Source organism: Dunckerocampus dactyliophorus, chromosome 15 (assembly GCF_027744805.1).
Source record: "Dunckerocampus dactyliophorus isolate RoL2022-P2 chromosome 15, RoL_Ddac_1.1, whole genome shotgun sequence".
In the NCBI taxonomy this organism is placed as follows: Eukaryota; Metazoa; Chordata; class Actinopteri; order Syngnathiformes; family Syngnathidae; genus Dunckerocampus; species Dunckerocampus dactyliophorus.
The window spans coordinates 721725-739217 of NC_072833.1; the positions used below are offsets into that span (position 1 = coordinate 721725).

Here is a 17493-nt window from a genome sequence, read left to right on the forward strand (position 1 = left end):
AAACACGCTCTCTTTCCACTCCGTGTGTGACTTTACTTTGTGTTGTTTGGCGCAGATCGCCTGGCCCGCCACCCCCTCCAAGCGGGACGAGTGCAAGTGGGCGGGGAAGGACCTCGGGGTAAGTTTTGCTTTTTCTTTTCTTGACCAAAATGATACGTCTGCTCCGCAATGGCGCTCCTTCGTTTAGTTAGTGAAGAAACGTTCAATTTATCTCAGCACATTCACGCGTCAGCTTGGCGTTTGCACCTTTACTCACACAACACAAACCAACAGGGGTTCATCGAGCCCAACTCGCTCACGGTGCAACCAAGTAGCAACACATGAACGAGTTCTATGCCCGCTTTGACACCCAAACTTCTGATGAGCAGAGAGGGTGGCTGAACCTGGGGAGCACACAGGACTCACCTCTCATGGTGACATCAGCTGATGTGCACAGGGTTCTAAACAAAACAAACCCACGAAAAGCAGCAGGCCCAGACAACATCTCAGGACGTGCACTTCGGGTTTGCTCATCAGAGCTAGCTGATGTGCTTGCTGACATATTTAACCTGTCGCTTGCACAAGCATCTGTACCGACCTGCTTTAAGTCCACCACCATAGTGCCCGTACCCAAGAAGAGCAACGTGACCTGCTTGAATGACTATCGCCCTATAGCACTCACTCCTATTGTTATGAAGTGCTTTGAAAGGATAGTCATGACCCACATCAAAAAGAGCATCCCGGCGGCAACTGTGGACCCTCTACAGTTTGCATATCGCCAGAACCGGTCCACGGATGATGCAGTCAACACTGCCATCCACACAGCCCTTTCTCACCTACAGGGCCAGGACACATACGTCAGAATGCTATTTATAGACTATAGCTCCGCTTTTAATACAGTCAGCCCCCACAAACTCACAAATAAGCTCCTCACACTTGGCCTGTCTCCCTCCCTCTGTAACTGGGTGTTTAACTTTCTCACAGGCAGGCCCCAGTCAGTCAGAGTCCACAACCGCACATCCAGCTCAAGAATTGTGAGCACTGGGACCCCACAGGGGTGTGTGCTGAGTCCACTCCTCTACACGCTCTTCACCTACGATTGCGTGGCCTCCCAGAACAACACCAGCATCATTAAATTTGCGGATGACACTACAGTCATCGGCCTGATCACTGGTGGTGTTGAAACATCATACAGAAGAGAGGTGGCGGACCTCATAGCTTGGTGTCGTGATAACAATCTCCTTCTCAATACAGATAAGACTAAAGAGATGATCATCGACCCAAGAACAAGGGAAAAGGAGCCACATAGTCCCCTGTTTATTGATGAGACTGAGGTGGAGAGGGTGAAAACCTTCAAGTTCCTTGGCACACACATCAGCGAGGACCTCACCTGGTCTCACAACACCCAACAAATTCTGAAGAAGTCCCAAAGGAGACTGTACTTCCTGAGAAGACTGAGGAAATTTGGCATGTCCACCACAATCCTGAGTTGCTTCTACAGATGCACCATCGAAAGTGTCCTTACCGCCTCCATCACTGTTTGGTACGGTAACTGTACAACACGTGATAGGAAGGCACTCCAGCGGGTGATCAAGACCTCACAGAACATTGTTGGGGCAGCCCTCCCCTCACTGCAAGACATTTATACATCTAGAGTCCTACGCAGAACACACAACCTCATCAAGGACAGCACACATCCACAACACTCATTATTCACACTCCTACCATCAGGCAGACGCTACAGGAGTTTGAAGTCCAGGACCACAAGGCTGGCAAACAGCTTTTACCCACAGGCCATCAGGCTTCTCAATGAAGCACTCAGACACGCCACACGCAACACACACTCATAGCACTTTATTTATTTATTTATTTATTTGTATTATTTACTTGCATTAATGTCTCTTCTGTTGTTGCTTAATTTCTTGGTATTTATGTATATGTGTTTATGTTTCTTATGTTCTTATTCTTTCTTGTGTTTTTCTTTCTTTTCCTTGGGAGAATGAACAGAATAAGATTTTCATTGCATGGTATAACTGCTGTTTTACTATGCACATGACAATAAAACTCTCTTGAATCTCTTGAACACATGTGCAACACACCATGGGAATGCACCACACGACTATGCGGACATCCAAATAAAGGCTGACACACTCATACACATGCACAGCAACCACGCATGCACTTCCCCCAACAGGAAGTTACCCGTCACAAGCGAGTGTTGCTTTGCATGCATGTTAGCGTGTACGTGTTTATTTGGATACCCCCGTAGTTGTGTGGAGCAGTTACACTGTCTCTTTCACGCGTGTGACTTGTGGTATTTGTGGTTGCACCGTGAGCGAGGTCGCCGTTTCATAGCCCAAGCTTGATTAGAGTGTCAAAAATAGACATTTGATGGGTGCCTCACTTGCTCAGGGGTTCTATGATGTGCTAAGTTGTCTTTAGAAAAGAGGCACAATGTCTGAGTTAGCGTGTTAGTTAATTAGTGTTAATTAAAAACACATGGGTGGCGAGCTACCTGTTGGAGACCCCTGCTGTTAATTGCCGAGGTGTACCTAATGAAGAGTCCTGCGCATGCATGTACGGTAAACATAAAAAAGTCAGGTTGTTTCAGTATTTCATCAGTCATCTTGAACTTTTCTTATCGTAAAAAGAAAAAAGCCTTCAGAGTTGATGACGTGTATGTACAACGAAAAGGGCTATTCACTGAAGGACATGCTTAGTGCGCAGTGCTGAGTGTGTGGGTGCGTCATTCATCACCGATGTGCTGTCGTGGAGGCGAGCGTGCACAAACACGAGTATTTCAGTCTAAAGAAGACAAGTCCAGGGACTGCTGTACATCATGAGGGGTGTCGGCGTGTATTTTGAAGATGGGATAACTGCGGGCCACGCTCCAACACGGGAGGTGCTGCAGTGCACCCCAAAGCCGGTTGCCACTCGACCCCCGCCACCCACAAGAAGAAGACCAGGCAACACCACCGTGCAGACGTGTCCATGGTGTACCGTGGTGAAGTTAGTTTCACATTGGACGTGGGATATTGGGCTACGTAGCGACAGCGCTAGTTCCCTCTCACTGCGTGGCGGAGTTACGTGGTGGCCAATGGCGGGCGTGGCCACCCCACTGGCCTTATTGCCACCCCTATGTGAGTAATGGGCTCACCTTGGCCACCCTAATGAAACATTTCTGGCTCCACCACTGCTGGAAGTGCCGCTCTAAACGCTGGTTGTTTATACTAGGGGCCGTCAATAAATTACACTTGTGTTGAAGAGAGTTTGTTAAAAAATAAAAGTCATATATTGTAAACCACAGCACAAATGGATCTAGAACCTTATCACATGATTGGTCCTGCCCTGAAAGTATTTAGCACGCCCATTTTTTCCAATGTGATCTTTTGTTGGATGGACTTTTATTGGATCTTTTATTGGATTAGGGAGCTGACTCTCAGGTTTGTTCCAAAAGCCAAACAGTATTGTTGGTCATGCTGTGGAATAAAAAGCACATTCAGCAATACTTTGCCTCCATTCTTTTTAATGCTATTTTCATAACCATGTCCACTTACACAAACTCATGTTGGGAACAAAAGCTTATTAAAAATAAATGGGATCGGATCAGAGGCCAAAAAGCGTGTATGGGGCCATCCCTAACCTTATCCATGCATGTGTTAAGTGGGACTGTGTTATCCGCCCCCCGCTTTTGTTTGCGTGGTCGTCAATCTGATCTTAATTTCACGGCCGGATGCGTTTTAGGGATTATCCAGCGTTACATTTGCGTGCCATTTTAAAAATAAAAAAAAAGAAAAGAAAAGACAAAATGTTTACTCTTGAGTGCGAGCCAGAGAGAGCAGATGGAGCGGAACACACAGCGCGGGTCTTGATTGGGACAATGCTCCAACTTTCCAAAACATTTCTCCAGAAGCACGATTTACGGCAGAAGACGCTTCAAACGCAGCAGCTGTGAAACGCCAAGGAGGCCGCGTGAGCTTTATGATTGCATCTGCTCATCCTAATACCGTACGTACAAACGTCCCACATGGCATACATGCCCCATGCATGGCCGCCACCCTCACGTCCCCTGGGAAAAGAATGGAGGTCGGATTCATCTTTTAATCAGCGCTCATAGTCATGTAAGTGTAAAAAGAAGTCATACAAAAAGTGTTTTATGAGCAAACCTTCACTTTTTCACTCTTTATTGTTACCATTTAGAGCAGGGGTGTCCAAATAGCGGCCCGGGGGTCATTTGGGGCCCACGGTTGTTTTGTATTGGCCTGCGACGCATTCTAAAAATCAAATTTAACATGGAACGTTTTAAAAACTGGAGACATCAGCAGTACTTTTACAACGAAGAGAAAAAAAGTTGTAATCTAGCGAGGAAATTGAACAAGAATAACGTAGTCTTATTGTAAGCAAAATGAGTTGAAATATGAAATATGCTTTTCAAGGTGGTAACATGATGAGAAACAAGCAACAACAACCAATAAAGCTGGCATTTTTGGAAAACCTGGTTGCGGAACAAGTTTCAATGGAAGAAGAATAAAGTGAAAATATTCCAGGAATAAAGTTCTAATTCTGAGAAGAACATCTTCGTTGGAAAAAACAAAACATCAACAGCAGAAATGACAAAAAAACAGTTGTCATTCTACGAGAATAAAGAAAACAAAAACATGATATTGAAAAAGTCACACTGATGCTCGACTTGCTCTTCTCAAACACGTTTTCTTCGTCTCCTTCTAATTAGCTTTAGCCATTAAACCTCATGGAAGGAGGATTTGTTTTCACAAAACTTTTACCATCATTAAAAGTGTAAAAAGAAGTCATACAAAAAATGTTTTGTTTTTTTGTTTTTTAGTGAAAGAAAGAAAAAAAAAACAAACGCTACAATTTGGGGAACGCCGAAAATTGCGCAGCCAAAAAATCCTCCGTCCTGGTGTGACCTACGCTTATGCTAAGTCAATTTGGATCATCTGTTTTTTGCTCAGGTTCTCATCCTGAGCCATGTTTTCTTTGGAGTTGTTGGTCTTCTGTTCACCTCAAAGACAAGACACATACTGTAAGTCATTTGGAGCGCCAGGGGACGTTTCCACGTGTGACGAGGGTGTGAGAATGATGTCGGGAGCGTGCTCCTGCAGCGCTGCAACGAGAAAGACACGGGGTAAAGTCATTAAGTGGGCGCAGCGCTGCGTGGACGCGCATATATACAGCATATACAGCACGTATGGAGAAGCAATGCACGCAATACATCATGGGACAACTCAACAACGGTCCAACGGGTGAACTGGGGGAACGTTTAGCACACTGGAACAGTGGAACAAAAGTTTAAAAATATATATATATATTGGTGACTGTTATTGGCGTTATTGGCTCGCCTGGCGCTTGCCAACGCTAACACATTCTGTCCATCAAGAGCATGCGCTTCCACGCACTCCAAGCTTCTATGCAAGCTCGTTTCCACCACTTAAAGAAAAAAATATCTCAATGGAAAGTCATCATTATGAGATTAAAGGTCGAAATTATGAAATAAAAAGTTGAAATTATGAGATAAAAAAGTCAAAATTAAAGGCCAAATTAGGAAAAAAGTCATAATTATGAGATAAACAGTCGAAATTAGAGTATGAGATAAAAAAAAAAGTCATAGTTATGAGATAAAAAGTTGAAATTATGAGATAAAAAGTAGAGATAAAAACTCTGAGATGAAAAGTGGAAATGAGATACAAGCTGCATGGAGCCTTGGTCACATGGGTCACATGGCACTCAGCGCATGGGTCACATGGCACTCAGCGCATGGGTCACATGGCACTCAGCGCATGGGTCACATGGCACTCAGCGCATGGGTCACATGGCACTCAGCGCATGGGTCACATGGCACTCAGCGCATGGGTCACATGGCACTCAGCGCATGCGCCGTTTGTATGTCATCATTTCCACTTTTGATCTGATAATCATGCCATTGTTTTTTATTCTCCAAGTGGCAGAAAGGGGCTTCCATAGTCTGCATTGTTGAATATTTGCACACGTTTCCTCCCTCAAGGGTTTGACGTAGACTTTGAAAGAAAAGAATGAGGCCTGTGGTCAGAGGTAGTGACTGTTCGGGAGATCGTTTGGAGCGTTCCTGCTAGGCTAAGGCGAACCGTCTTTTGGCTCCGGCTTTCTTATTGAAATGACAGATGTGATATTTTCGTGAAAGAGGGCACCTTTCATTCGTTTGGATGAATAATTAGGAACCTGATTGAATGTTTTTGACACATGCACTGGAGGTCATTAAGAGTGACGCCATCTTGCTGGTCATCATGGTGCTAAACAGCCTCACTGCATTGGGACTTACTTGTGATTTAGCTTTAGCTTTAGCTTTAGCTTTAGCACCTAGCCAAACACGTCCAGCAAAGGCCAACATGTGGAGCATTGGAGACATTCAGGTGCTGAACAAGAGAGCTTCAGGATAGTTTTGCTTTCTTTCCAAACCGAGTGGGACATCACAGCTTTCAATCAAGCCTCGTTTATCACGGTTGCGCCGTTCTCGCATGTGGAAATCCTTCAAATATGTTTTTCAGAAAACGCTCCTACTAAGATAGTCCATCATAACGGGGAAAAAGTTGAGCAAGTGCAGAGAAGCCATCTTTTTTTGGCATTTGCTGACCAGCTTTTGCTCTCGTCAAGTAAACACGCTCCAGTTTCCACGAGCAACAAGAAGCACATTTTATACGAAAATCAAAGTTAAAACATTGTTGGAGAAAGGTAGCGACCTGGAAGAATGTCCAGTGATGTTCCACGGAGGCTTTGGAAGTGTGGAAATAGAATAGAATAGAATAACAAGCAGAGGACACATACGCAGTGATGAACATTCACACAGGAGCTGCTGTCAGCCACTCTCTAACCCAGGGGTCACCAACGTTTTTTCTTGTGAGAGCTACTTTTAGAAAATGAAAATGGCCACAAGCTACTCATTTTTGTAGAAATGATTTTCATAGCTTATTTCAACCCAAACAGATCAAATATGCTTGTTTTACCAGAACATTCACAAAATGCTGGTATCCACAACTCACATTTTATGTTTCACAATACTTTTCTTTCTAGTGTTCTCACATTATTAACTGAAAACCTGAATGAAAAGCAGGCTTGCGGGCGCCTCATGTGGTCGTGGGGGGCTACCTGGTGCCCGCGGGCACCACGTTGGTGACCCCTGCTCTAACCTGTTGCTAGCACTCAGCTAACAGTCAACCCTAGCTAGCTGACGTCACACACGTCACTTCCCAAGCCCCGCCTCTTAAAGGCACACAGCTTCTGAACACCTTTTATTTGTATTTTCCTTCATTTAGCCATTTTTATGCTTGAAAATGCTTCATTTGGGCCAAGAATGCCAACAATTAGCTTAAATATGCATTTTTGTTACTAAGAATAGGCCGCATTCAACCATGAAACATTGATCATTCACGAACGAATTCTTTGAAAAGCCACGACGTAGCGAGGGACGACACTTCTGTGTTGACTGCTTTTTAAAAAATAAGGTTTGTGGTTTGTTTTGTCCTCCAGAAAGAGTGCTCCAACTTCATCCGCGTGCTCCAACCCTACAACCAGACCCACCTGTACATCTGCGGCACCGGAGCCTTCCATCCCATCTGCGCTTACCTGGAATTGGGCAAGAGAGCTGAGGTAGCGCGTGGAGAAGACACACAATCCTGTGGTGTTTATCTCTGCCTGCATTGCACGTGTATTGTGTATTGTGGCACATTGACAGGTATTATTTCTCTCAAACTGCTCTTCTTTTTGTACTCACGAGCAGGACAGCGTCTTTCGCCTCGTCCCCCATTTCGAGAACGGCCGCGGGAAGAGCCCCTACGACCCCAAAATGCTCTCGGCGTCGCTTCTCATAGGTGAGTGGGGTCCTGAGTTGCTGCGTGCCAAGCGGACCTGCCTGATGTAACGACGCCTTTGCAGACGGGGAGCTGTACTCGGGCACGTCGGCCGACTTCATGGGCCGGGACTTTGCTATTTTCCGGACGCTGGGCGATCATCATCCCGTCAGAACGGAGCAGCACGACTCCAGGTGGCTTAATGGTAAGAAACTACTCCCCAGCTGCCTTCTCTGTGCCAACATTCATTCGAGAGGGACAGAAACAGCCTCACCACCCCCTACCAGACCAGAAGATGGGCAGCTAGCCATGGGTTGATATCGGCAAGCAACTAATGTTTGCCCCAGAGATGGCAACCATCACCCTCGGGCCTGACTTGGTGCTCAAAGTGGTCAACATCATAGCGCTCACGGTCCCATGGGAGGATTCCACCGAAGATGCCTACCTACCAGATGCACGACGACGAGGGTGGAAGGCCAAGGTCTGTCCAGCTAAGTAGGATGCAGAGGTTTTGTGGCTCATGAACGACCTTGGCATTCATGGGCAGGCGCTGCCACAGACAACAAGATGGGTGTCTGAAGCGGCCGAAAGAAGCAGCCAGAGGCTATGGGTCAAACGCAAGGACCCTTGCTGGGCTCAAAGCAGAGGGGGGGCGCACCCGGGTGTTGATGATGAGCCTTGTGGGGGTGTCACTGGCCTGTCATTGAAACGCCAATGAAGGAGCATGCCCACCTGACGACCCCAAATGAAGTTTTAAACCCACCCCCTTCCTCATGTGATTACCATCTACTGGCACAAAGGACACGTTCCATCAAGTCCTGTTTATTTACCAAAACAACCCCCCCCCCCAAAAAGTCTCAGAGCGCATCCAAAGTCAGCTCAGCGCCACGTCAGTGCCCATTCCGGCTATCTTTCAGCATCCGAGCCAGCCACAAAAGCCCCCCCCCCCGCCTCCCTTCAGTTGCTTTCCCACACATCTAATCCACTCTCAGCTGTTTTCCTGTTGTGGAGTCAAATTCCTCCTCTTCCTGTGCCACCAGCTTGAAAAATCCTCCACACAAGCGCTGCTGATGAGATGTTAATAAAGCGTCCAGACGCTAATCCTCATCCATCTTTCACATGGCTTACTCCTCTGGCGTACGCACTTATCAACATGGGGCTCACATGCATGTAACAAGAGCAGTAGCCCCGTTTGGGGATAGGTATTGGTTGACCGCAGGAGCAGGAAATCAAAGAACACATGCATATTTGCAGCTACGACGGCTTCGGCTATTTTGGATCAAAGTCGAGTGGCTTCGAAGGCTGGACTCTGCAGCCAAACGGACGGTGCAAACACGAAACCACGCTACTCTCGTCACATGGGACGCACAGAACTGTCCGAAATGTGTTTGTGAACTGAAGAAGGCAGGGGTGTCCAAACGTTTTCCACAGAGGACCGCAGATGAAGAAAGGAGGCACGAAAGGATGGCATCAGCCATCCTTGAAAGAAGCCCGGATGATCTTAAAATGACACAACTTTTCATATTTCAAGCAGAAGATCCTGCCGATGGCCTATAAGACTCCTACATTGACGTCAAATGAGCTTTTATGAGACTAGATTTCAACTAAATGGTTTTAGCTATTCCAGATGTAGGAGTATTATTCCCAGGTGTTCCCGTAGACATTCACTATGGAACCACTCATACCTGTGGCAGAACCTATCATGCTTGCTGGAATGTGGAAGGAAACCAGAGTACACAGAGAATAGCAACGGGTTCCACCGACAGGGACTTGAGCCTAGCTGCCTGACTGTGGGGCCAACATGCTAACCGCTCGGCCACCGTGCAGCTGACATGTCTTCTTGCCTGCATGTTAGTTACAGTATGTAGCGTTCATGAAGCAAATGATATAAATGATATGATATTCTTTTACTTTCTTGAAATGTAGTCTTGCAGTGCGAGGGCCACTTTCATATGGCGAGGATTTTTAAATGTTCTTTTCTAATATTGTGACTATGATTTATTCCCAACCTAATCTGACAAAAATGTCAACTTTTGTAAACAGTTTGGTTTGTTTCTCGTGTTACAAGTGTGCTTTCTTTAATACTTTTTCCTCATCTTGCACATTTCTTCTCGTAAGGTTGAGGCTTTTAATGCTTTGACTGTATTCTCGTAAAATGACAGCTTGTCAAATGACTTTGACAACCCATCCTGGTTGGACTTTATTCTCACCACCTGATTTGTTGTTTATTTCTTGGTGTTGTTTTTCCATCATATTGCAACTTCAAAAATGCTAACATCTTTCTGGAATATGTCAGCTTCATGCTTATGTTCTCATCTTTACTCATAATACTACCAGTTTATTCTCATAAAGTTGAGACTTTTTTTCTCTTTCTCTTTTGACTTTTTCTCCTGCTGCTGCTTTTTTTTCTCTTCCAACCTTTGAAACGTTTGTTTCCTTCATGTGTTCACGACGTGACTCTCATGTCTTGACTTTATTCTCATAACATTCAAACTTTTTCCCAACCTCATTTGTTAACATTGTCATTTGTTTTGTTTGCTTTTCTATAATATTGCAACTTATATTACAAATAATAACAGTTTTCTTTCATGTTTTAGATTTTCCTCTTATTAAATTACGTCTGGTTTTTCTACATTTTGCTGTTGTTGGTTTTGAAATATTTATTCATCTGGTCAATTTTTATATTGAATAGTTTCTATGTTTGATTTATTTTTTAAATATTTAAATATTTTTAGAATGTGCCGTGGGCCACAAATGGCCCCCTTGGCCGCACATTGGACACCCCTGCCCCAAGGGTTAAGTCCAAATAACATAACAAAAGAAGGTTTGTTGTTCAGGCCCACTCTTGGCCTTTTGCTTTCTAATCGTACTTGTAGACTTTCATTTCGGAAAGTGTGGATTTAACGGCCCGTATTCACGACGGGGGGTGTGTGAGGCGTTCATAGCAGAGGTCTCACACCTGCAGCCGGCTTATAAATCCACTTCCCACTTATAGGCCGCGCTCCCCCCTCTTTTTTTCACAGCTACTCCAAATCCTAAACGGCCTTAAGAGGTGTAACACGGCACCGCTTGTTGGACTCCAGCGCTGGCTGGCTTTTCCGCTTTTGACGAGAAATGTATCCCCGCTCGCCCTCGATTTCCTCTCTCTCCTGAGGCGGGGGGAGGAATTTATTGGAAGGGCGCACGGGACAATCAGAAGCACGTGTCTGTGAGAGGATGCGGTTATCTGGGATTTGGACTCCCGAGACATCGTAACACCACAAGTGTTCTCTTCTCTCATGTCGCTCAGATCCGAGATTCGTCGGGGTTCACTTGATCCCTGAGAGCGACAACCCCGAGGACGACAAGATCTTCCTGTTTTTCAAAGAGAACGCCATGGACGGCGAGCACACGGGCAAGGCCACCATCGCCCGCATCGGACAACTGTGTAAGGTAACATGAAAGCCCCCCCAGACTCCTGTGTCATGATCACGTCACTGCAGCAAACATTTCATGACAGTATGTCTCCTCAAGAGACAAGCGGATGTACTTTAGAGTAGTCAGTGTACAGCTTGTGCAGACATGTCCACATCGTGTCCATAGTGTTCCTACGCTGTGTCAGCAAGGCATTGCACTGCCTTGATCCTCTTGGGCATGAAATTCACCAAGCTTGCACAGGTCGTGACCGCGTGGCTGGTGGAGCTGGGGGATGTTTGACACCTCGTGCTCTCCACCTTCCTTCCTTCCGCTTGAGGACGTCCCAAAGTGCTCAGTGGGGTTCAGGTCTGCGCGCCGTCACCTTCACCTTCCTCAGCCAGGCACTTGAATGTCACATGTTGGAATTTATCTGTGAACCGCAGTTCCTCTGGTGTCAGCAGCACTCATGCAACCTCAGACCGTGATGCTACTTGGCCAATCGCTTACCACCTTCAGCTTCCTTAGCAAGGCACTTGATCATCTTGGAAAACACAATTTATGCTTCGGAATGTCGCACTGCGTTCGTGGCTCATTATCAGCGGACATGAAAGCTGCACACTGACTACTCTAAGCTGATTTGTCTGGCGTTGGCCATTAGAAGACTTGCTGGCGCTAACCACGCCTCTTTGCAGAACGACATGGGAGGTCACCGCAGTCTGGTCAACAAGTGGACCACCTTCCTCAAGGCCCGGCTCGTGTGTTCCGTGCCGGGGGTCAACGGCATCGACACGCACTTCGATGAACTACGTGAGTGTGGTTTCCTTCGCTCCGCTCCGCTCCAGCGCACTCAAACACCTTCACGCCTTATTTTGTCTTTTCAGAGGACGTGTTCCTGATGAGCGCCAAGGACCCCAAGAACCCGGTCATCTACGCCGTCTTCACGACGTCCAGGTACACAAGCCGCCTCCTCCTCATCTTCCTCCTCACACACACAGAGGAGCTCCTCCTATCATATTTGTGTTGTTAGCTTTGTTGCTAGGAGACCAGTAGGAGCTGATGTTTGTTCCACAGACGTACTTCCTGGACAGCAAAGGCACACATGCTTCTTATTTCACTTGTGAAGCATTCTGCCAGCATCCTTTATTATTGTTGCATTCCCAGACAGCGCCCCCCCATCCCACATCCCATAATCCACTTACAGGTGTCCTACGCTGGCCCTGATTCCGGTTTACCTGCGCACCCTTTTTTTCACCGAGAAGCGGGCTCATGACTCATGGCTCCGGGGAGGGGGGCATGAGAGTCGCTGTGTGGGGCTCAGCGGGATGGCTTGCGCTTGCACAGATGCTTATAATTCATTTGCATCTTGTCCCAACGCTTCGCCATCAATCAGTGCTAATGCTACGTCTTTCAGCACTTTTGTGGCATGCGTTGGAGTCAGGAGGTCAGTGCACGGCACGTGCGCACACACATTAAATTCAATTAAGAGGGCCGCCGGGGAATGAGAACGCCTTAATTGGTTTTCTCAGCGGCCAGTTTGCACAGACGAGAGTACAGCTTCTTTGTGATACGGCTGCCTAACGGCGCAGGAAGGCAGATGGACGTTTGATTGTGAGCCGCTTTTCAAATATCTGCACAGACAGATGTGATATCGCACGTTAATTGAATTTCTCTTGAATTAGCATTTCCAAGTGCCCCTCCTTTCATTTTCCGCACTTCCCTAATTAGTCTCATTTAACTTCTCGTCGTCGTCAGCAAGCAAGACAAAGAACGCTGCCGAACCGCCGTCGGTTTGCTGCAAATGCCGCCGTCTGCCAGTCGATATCGAAGCGACGGAGGCGGGTGCCTGCGAGGCCAGCTTTCCACGTCCGCAGCAGCTCTGGAATATTCCTGTTTGCTTTCACGCCGCCTCCTGGATGACCTCAAGTGGAGCATAAATAGCAAAGAAGAGCTTCCCTTTTCTCAGAGATTGATTGATCTTGGAAGTTCTGCAGTTCCCGGCCAAAGTTCCTGTCGAAAAAATAAAACCTGGAAGCAATCAGCTATCAGTCTTATTTTCTTTCCTCTTCTTCTTCCTTCTTCCTCGCAGCAACATCTTTAAAGGCTCGGCGGTGTGCATGTACAACATGGCCGACATCAGGAGGGTCTTCCTGGGTCCGTATGCCCACAGAGACGGACCCAACTACCAGTGGGTGCCCTTCCAAGGCAGGGTGCCCTACCCACGACCTGGCACTGTAAGTGGAGGCACTCGTTGATGGCTGTTATACAAGACCAAATGACTATTTCCAGGTCACGTGCACGCCAGAGCAATGCTCAGACCACGTCAGCCAATCAGAAGCCTTTTCTGGATGAAAACAGTCGAGATAAAAACAAAAATTCCGTTGACTCTAAACTCCAAATCTAAAGAAAACTATATGATTTTGATGTCCTCGACGTAAAATCTGATATTTTTCTTTATTTGGAGCTTAGCGTCAACGGAAAAAAAAACCAAAACATTGAGGACATGGACGCACGGCGGCCGAGTGGTTAGCACGTTGGCCACACAGTCAGGAGAGGTGGTGCGTGCGTGGCGCTCCAAAGACATGCATGTTAGGTGAAATGGCCGCTCTAAATCGAGTGGGAGTGTATCTACCTGTATATGTGCCCTGCGACCAGCCAGCTGGGATAGGCTCCAGCATGGCGGCATAGAAAGTGGATGCATGGACGTTGAGGACGTGTCCTTCCACCTGCTGTGTCTTCTTCCCAGTGTCCGAGCAAGACTTTTGGCGGCTTCGACTCCACCAAAGACCTCCCAGATGATGTCATCACCTTCGCCAGGGGCCACCCGGCCATGTACAACCCCGTGCACCCCATCGGCGGGCGCCCCATCATGGTGCGCACGGACGTGGGCTACCAGTTCTCCCAGCTGGTGGTGGACCGCGTGGAGGCTGAGGACGGGCAGTACGACGTGATGTTCATTGGCACGGGTGTGTGTGCGTGTGTGTGCGTGTGTGTGTGTGTGTGTGTGTGTGTGTGTGTGTGTGTGTGTGCGTGTGTGTGTAGAAGTGCTGATAATGATGGGAATTGTGGGTATTTGTTCCAGACGTAGGAACGGTGCTGAAGGTGGTGACCATCCCCAGAGAGAGCTGGCATGACCTGGAGGAGGTGGTGTTGGAGGAAATGACCGTCTTCAGGGTAAACCATCACTGGAAAAATAGAAATGATTTTCCAAACTATTTCTGAGGTCCGTTTATAAATGAAGGTTGTGTTGATGTCATGCAGGAGCCAACTACCATCACTGCCATGGAGCTGTCAACCAAACAGGTAAACAACAACCACGTACTGCAAGAATACTGCATTTGATTTCATCAGAAGAGGCTGTTTCAAATGGAATAATGATTTGGAGTGCATGAGAAAGTGCAAATGAGAACACAGCTCTCTTTGAGCACATGCTCGTTCATGAGCCAGCAACAGAACCAATGTTGGAATAGCGGCACGGGGCCGAATACTCAGCCGGCGTTAACTTGATGGTAACCAACACCGGCAGCTGAGTAGCAACATTTTAAAGCGCGTGCAGAGATAGACAAATTCAGCTAGTGCCATCTTTCACATCCGGGGGGGGTTTGACTCCATGCCAATGTTGTTTGACCCGGCACTAATTATTATTATTGTTTATTTTAAATTATAATTTTTTTTTTTTACATTTTTTTATTGAAACCAAAAACAAGAAGACCTTGGTAGCTCATGAGACATCATCATCGCAAACAAAGTCATAATTGTCTTGCTTTGATTGACGCTGTTGGAGAGTAACAATACCTGTATTTTTTCATGCAGTTGCACATGCTAAATGAGGTAGCCAAAATATTAGGAACCCATGAGGCAGTGCACCAAAACCTTCTCAAGGACAAATAGGGGACGTGAGGGTGTGGTTGTGTGCTGCATGTCTGCACGAAAGTCCATAGCGGACGTGATTTAAGAAAAACACTCATTTTGACTCTTTCCACAGCAACAATTATACTTGGGCTCGTCGCTGGGCGTCTCCCAGATGCCCCTGCACCGCTGCGAGGTGTACGGCAAAGCCTGCGCCGAGTGCTGCCTGGCTCGGGACCCCTACTGCGCCTGGGACGGCGCCGAGTGCTCCAGATACTTTCCCACCGCCAAGAGGTACAGGAGCATGTCCGCATACACGTCTCCGTGCTCACCGCATGCTAAATTATAGCTGTCCGTCTGACCGCTTAACCCTGCAGACGGGAGTTGCGATCACACACACACACACACACACACACACACACCCTCAAATTACCCTCAGCTCACACACATCGCAGCTCATTCATCCGCAGCACAAGCGGGCCAGTGGGCATATGGCCGAGGTGGCACGCCCTGCAGGGGTGCCGCCTCCTCCGCCTCCATTCTTCTTCTCCACTGCAAGTATTTTCACTCCCACAATGGGAACCACGTGTGCTCACCACAAAACGTGCGACATTGTAGGTTTACCGCACTATAAGTTCTACTATTGCACCCTTGACACTTGATTTTGACCTTTTTTGACGCTGGAAATGACCTTGAAGTCCAGTAATGATCCCCATGGGGGACATGTAGCTTGAGGGCACACAAAGGGACTCCTGACGCTCACCCCCCTTGCCTCCTGCTTTGTTCAGCCGTGATAAAGAGGAACAAGGGAAACTCTTTCACCGCCTGACGTCGCCATTTCTCGCCATTGTCGTTAAAAAAAAAGGCGACTTTCATCATAGCGGCCCATCAGAGGGCACTGAGCGTGGATGGTCATTAAATTTCCCTCCTTTTCACTCAAGTACTTTAACAGAGGAGGAGGTTGAGCTAAAAAAAAAGGGGTTTTGGATTGAGATCTTGCATTGGGTAACAGTGGCCCCTAGCGGCATTAAAGGGTGATGCACGCTTGCGTCATTGAAACGTGGCATGTATGTCAGCTGTGTGTTGCTTATTCATTAAATGGGATTGCAAGTCATCCCATTTAATTCCATCACAGGCGCACCAGACGACAGGACATCAGGAATGGAGACCCGCTTTCCCAGTGCTCAGACCTGCAGCATCACGGTATCGTTACAAAACACACACACACACACACACACACACACTCTCTAGAATGTCTGTGGTATTTGTCTAACTCAGTGGTTGTCAACTGCTGGGTCGGGACCCAAAAGTGGGTCACAGAGCCGTTTTCAGTGGGTCACAGGTAGGGGTGCTCCGATCAGGGTTTTATGCTGCCGATTCCGATACCGATCATCCGTGAGTGAGATCGTCCCTTACCGATACAGATCACATGGAGTAACATTTTTCTAAGTATTTATGATAGGTGGTGTTGGCCATGGGCCCCTGGCAAATAGCTAATTATTCAAAAATAGACTTTTGGTTTAGTTTTTTGGGGGGTTTTACTTTCATTTTTGTAAAAGGATTTTTGTACAATTCCACACAAAACTGAATTGAAATTGATGCATGTTTTAGAGTTGAATGTTTTTTGTTTTTTTAACAACATATGAACGCAGTTACAGGCCGAGCCTGGCCCTTTAAGAAGAACTGCATTGTGGCAAGTTGCGTGTTGTGGTTCTGTGCTTTAGCACAAGGTTGCTTAGTCTCTCTTCTGTCTGCACCGCCCATTGTCTTCTTGTCCTGATTGGCTGTAGACCACTGTCAATCAAGCAATCTCATTCGTGCCGTTTCCTGCTGTGGTCAATGGCTGCTAGCAAACTAGCTAAGCGTGTGAGCTGCTTGCTAGCTGTCAATAAGCAATAGAAGAAGAAGCGAATAAAGGAATCTTCGGTTGAAGGAGGAGTAAAATACGACGACAGGAGCAATATTTTTGAAGAAAAAACGCTGCAGTACAACGGAGCGGCACCAGGATGAAGACGCACGGCTAGAGGAGTGAAACACATGTGAGCCACTGAATAAGAGCGCGCCGTCTCTTTACGGCGCGTTTTTATTCTTACTCAGCGCCTGCAGTTCACGTTGTGTTGAAAACAGTCTCTAAAAGTACAAGATACATGAGAAGTTTGAGTTGAAAAATGCCCGCCATTTGGGTGACCTCGTGTCACTGAGGGGTGATGGAACCGGTGGAGAACCAGCGGTCTAACTCATGCTCACGTCCAAGCAGATGACGTGGATGGTGGTGGCGGTGTGGGCGGCGTGGAGGACCGTGTGGTGTACGGCGTGGAGAACAGCAGCATGTTCCTGGAGTGCAGCCCCAAGTCCCAGCGGGCGCTCATCTACTGGCAGCTGCAGAGGCCCGACGACGAGCGCAAACAGGAGGTAACCTTTTACCGTCATC

The 17493-nt window shown here is 47.2% G+C and overlaps 1 protein-coding gene across 1 annotated transcript in view; it reads left to right on the top strand.

Annotated features, from left to right (window-relative positions):
* sema3aa (sema domain, immunoglobulin domain (Ig), short basic domain, secreted, (semaphorin) 3Aa) overlaps window positions 1-17493 on the top strand; it is a 44638-nt gene that overhangs the window by 25600 nt on the left and 1545 nt on the right. The window contains exons 3-16 of the mRNA XM_054800956.1: window positions 56-118; window positions 7501-7620; window positions 7751-7841; window positions 7906-8025; window positions 11110-11252; window positions 11909-12023; window positions 12098-12167; window positions 13303-13447; window positions 13960-14179; window positions 14296-14387; window positions 14475-14516; window positions 15199-15356; window positions 16198-16265; window positions 17320-17474. Coding sequence (XP_054656931.1) covers window positions 56-118; window positions 7501-7620; window positions 7751-7841; window positions 7906-8025; window positions 11110-11252; window positions 11909-12023; window positions 12098-12167; window positions 13303-13447; window positions 13960-14179; window positions 14296-14387; window positions 14475-14516; window positions 15199-15356; window positions 16198-16265; window positions 17320-17474 — 1602 coding nt within the window. The remainder of the gene's footprint in view (window positions 1-55; window positions 119-7500; window positions 7621-7750; window positions 7842-7905; window positions 8026-11109; window positions 11253-11908; window positions 12024-12097; window positions 12168-13302; window positions 13448-13959; window positions 14180-14295; window positions 14388-14474; window positions 14517-15198; window positions 15357-16197; window positions 16266-17319; window positions 17475-17493) is intronic.